The following is a 2,500-nucleotide window of genomic DNA, read 5'->3' on the forward strand; positions in this document are numbered from 1 at the left end:
CCACACTCATCATCACATACTTCAAATACTCTGATGACACTGCTGTACTTGCACTTCTCAATGACAATAACTCTATATCTGCATACCAAGACTCCATTTCCCACCTCACACAATGGTGCACTGACAACTACCTTCAGCTTAACATCAGTAAAACCAAGGAACTTGTAATCACCAACACCAGAACACCATCTGACACAATCCACAACCCCACCTGCATCAACAACGACACTGTAGAAATAGTGGACTGTTTCAAATACCTTGGACTCACCCTGGACAATAAACTCAGCTTTGAGCAACACACCACTGACATACAAAAACGCAGTCAACAGAGACTCTATGCCATCCGTAAGCTCAGATCACTTCCTGTTGCCCCCTGTCACCTGCTCCTTCTGTACAAAAGCATAGTCCAGCCCATCCTCCTCTACTGCCTTCCCTGCTTTTTCAACATGCTAACTGCTGCCAACAGAAACAGACTCACACGCATCACTCATACCGCAGCCAAAACAATAGGCCTCCCCACCCCTAATCTATCAGATCTCAACAGTAAATTCACCAAGAACAGAGCGCAGACCATCGCTCATGAAAGCGATGCTGCGAGGTTGAAAGCGAGGTGAAAATTTGCCGGCCTGCTGATCTGTTGACATGATGCGGCATTTTGGGGAGCCAGGAGGCAGCATCAGCTATAGTAAATTAAATTGTGACGTGCAACAGGGGGCGTGTAGAGTGAGTCGTAGGCCTTATTATGCGTGCGTGGGGCTTCAGATACAGCAGGTGTGTGATTTCAAAAACCATGGCGGGAGAACCGACTGCACTTTGGTTAGCTTGCATTTGCTTTGCTGTTGCTGTTAGAATGTTAGATTCTTGCGATAGATGTCTTCAGACAATAAAAAAGTAATTTGGAAGGGAAATTTAAGACAAGAGTTGCCCCCTGCGTTGGCCGTGATTCCCCTTTGAAAATCAGAGGTTCACAGGCTACTGTGGCCTTGGTCAGTGGCGCCGCCAATCCTGTACGTACTGTGCGTACAATTTATTCATGAAATCATTCAATATTACAACAATAAGAAAATGTCTTTTGTATTGTCTTAATGGAAACATGCTTCACGCACAAATAATAGCCTAGGGCAAAGAGAATGGTTATCTCAACATAAGGATACATTAGAAGATGATGATTGGTGTAAACTTCACGTCACACGACGTGATAAGCAGTTCTTGCGCTTAAAAACACAACGTTCCATTCAGTCATAAATCATTTAAGCGTAGGCCTAGTGCTCGTCATACTGACCAGGCTACCGAAGTTGTGTGGAAGATCTGCTCCAAGAAAATTGTTGTGAAAGACGGATAGACAATCAATCTGAACACTTGCGTGTGCACCAACCAGCGGAATATTACACAGTGCCAGCCTTCCCTGGGCCCAGCAAAAAAGCTACTTAAGACTACTATCGTGGTCACTCATTTAAAATCTTAGTACTACAGCATCCCACGTTATCAGGCCGTCTATGCTGACTATGAGGGCGGCGGGAAGTGAAAGTAAAGGGCTGCGATCGCGCAGTCCAGGCTATTTATAGGAGGGCGAAGTAAAAACACTTTTACAAATAACGAATCCCGATTACCACTCCGCTGCTGTCTGGGACTTTTGCTAAATGCATGAAATACAAGCCATACAGAGTGTGAGTGTGTGTTTGTACTGTGTGAGTATGTGTGTGTGTGTGTGTGTGTGTGTGTGTGTGTGTGTGTGTGTGTGTGAGTGTGTCTGTATTGTGTGAGTGAGTGTGTGTGTGTGTGTGTGTGTGTGTGTATTGTGTGAGTGAGTGTGTGTGTGTGTATCGTGTGAGTGAGTGTGTGTATATTGTGTGTGTGTGAGGTTGTGTGTGTGTGAGTGTGTGTGTGTGTATTGTGTGAGTGAGTGTGTGTGTGTGTATCGTGTGAGTGAGTGTGTGTATATTGTGTGTGTGTGAGGTTGTGTGTGTGTGAGTGTGTGTGTGTGTGTGTGTGTGTGTTGTACTCACATTCCACTCAAATCCTGCTACAGCGATGCCTCCTGCAGCTCCTGTTCCTGCCAGACCAATGAAGAGGCCTGATCCCTCTGAGCTAGCAAACAGGGACGCTCCAATCTACACACACACTCACACACACACACACACACATTAAACACACACACACACACACACACACACACATTAAACACACACACACCAATGAAGAGGCCTGATCCCTCTGAGCTAGCAAACAGGGACGCTCCAATCTACACACACACACACACACACACACACACACACAGTTTACTCACCGGCCACCAGGCCATGTCTCGTCCAGCCAGAAAATAGCCGCTGAGAGTGTTTCTGCTCACCCTGCAGGATGACTAAACACACACACACACATACACACACACACACACACACACACACATACACACACACACACACACACACACATACACACACACACACACACACACACATACACACACACACAATTACTATTACAAGGGACTACATTGTCC

At 46.0% G+C, this 2,500-nt stretch overlaps 1 protein-coding gene across 1 annotated transcript in view; it reads right to left on the bottom strand.

Annotated features, from left to right (window-relative positions):
* slc5a10 (solute carrier family 5 member 10) overlaps window positions 1–2,500 on the bottom strand; it is a 91,310-nt gene that overhangs the window by 86,784 nt on the left and 2,026 nt on the right. Inside the window, exons 2-3 of the mRNA XM_042104378.1 lie at window positions 2,288–2,359; window positions 2,007–2,111 (exon numbers count right to left, since the gene is read on the bottom strand). Of these exons, the coding sequence (XP_041960312.1) occupies window positions 2,007–2,111; window positions 2,288–2,302 (120 nt within the window). The 5' untranslated portion in view covers window positions 2,303–2,359. The remainder of the gene's footprint in view (window positions 1–2,006; window positions 2,112–2,287; window positions 2,360–2,500) is intronic.

This window comes from Alosa sapidissima, chromosome 9 (assembly GCF_018492685.1).
Source record: "Alosa sapidissima isolate fAloSap1 chromosome 9, fAloSap1.pri, whole genome shotgun sequence".
NCBI lineage: Eukaryota > Metazoa > Chordata > Actinopteri > Clupeiformes > Clupeidae > Alosa > Alosa sapidissima.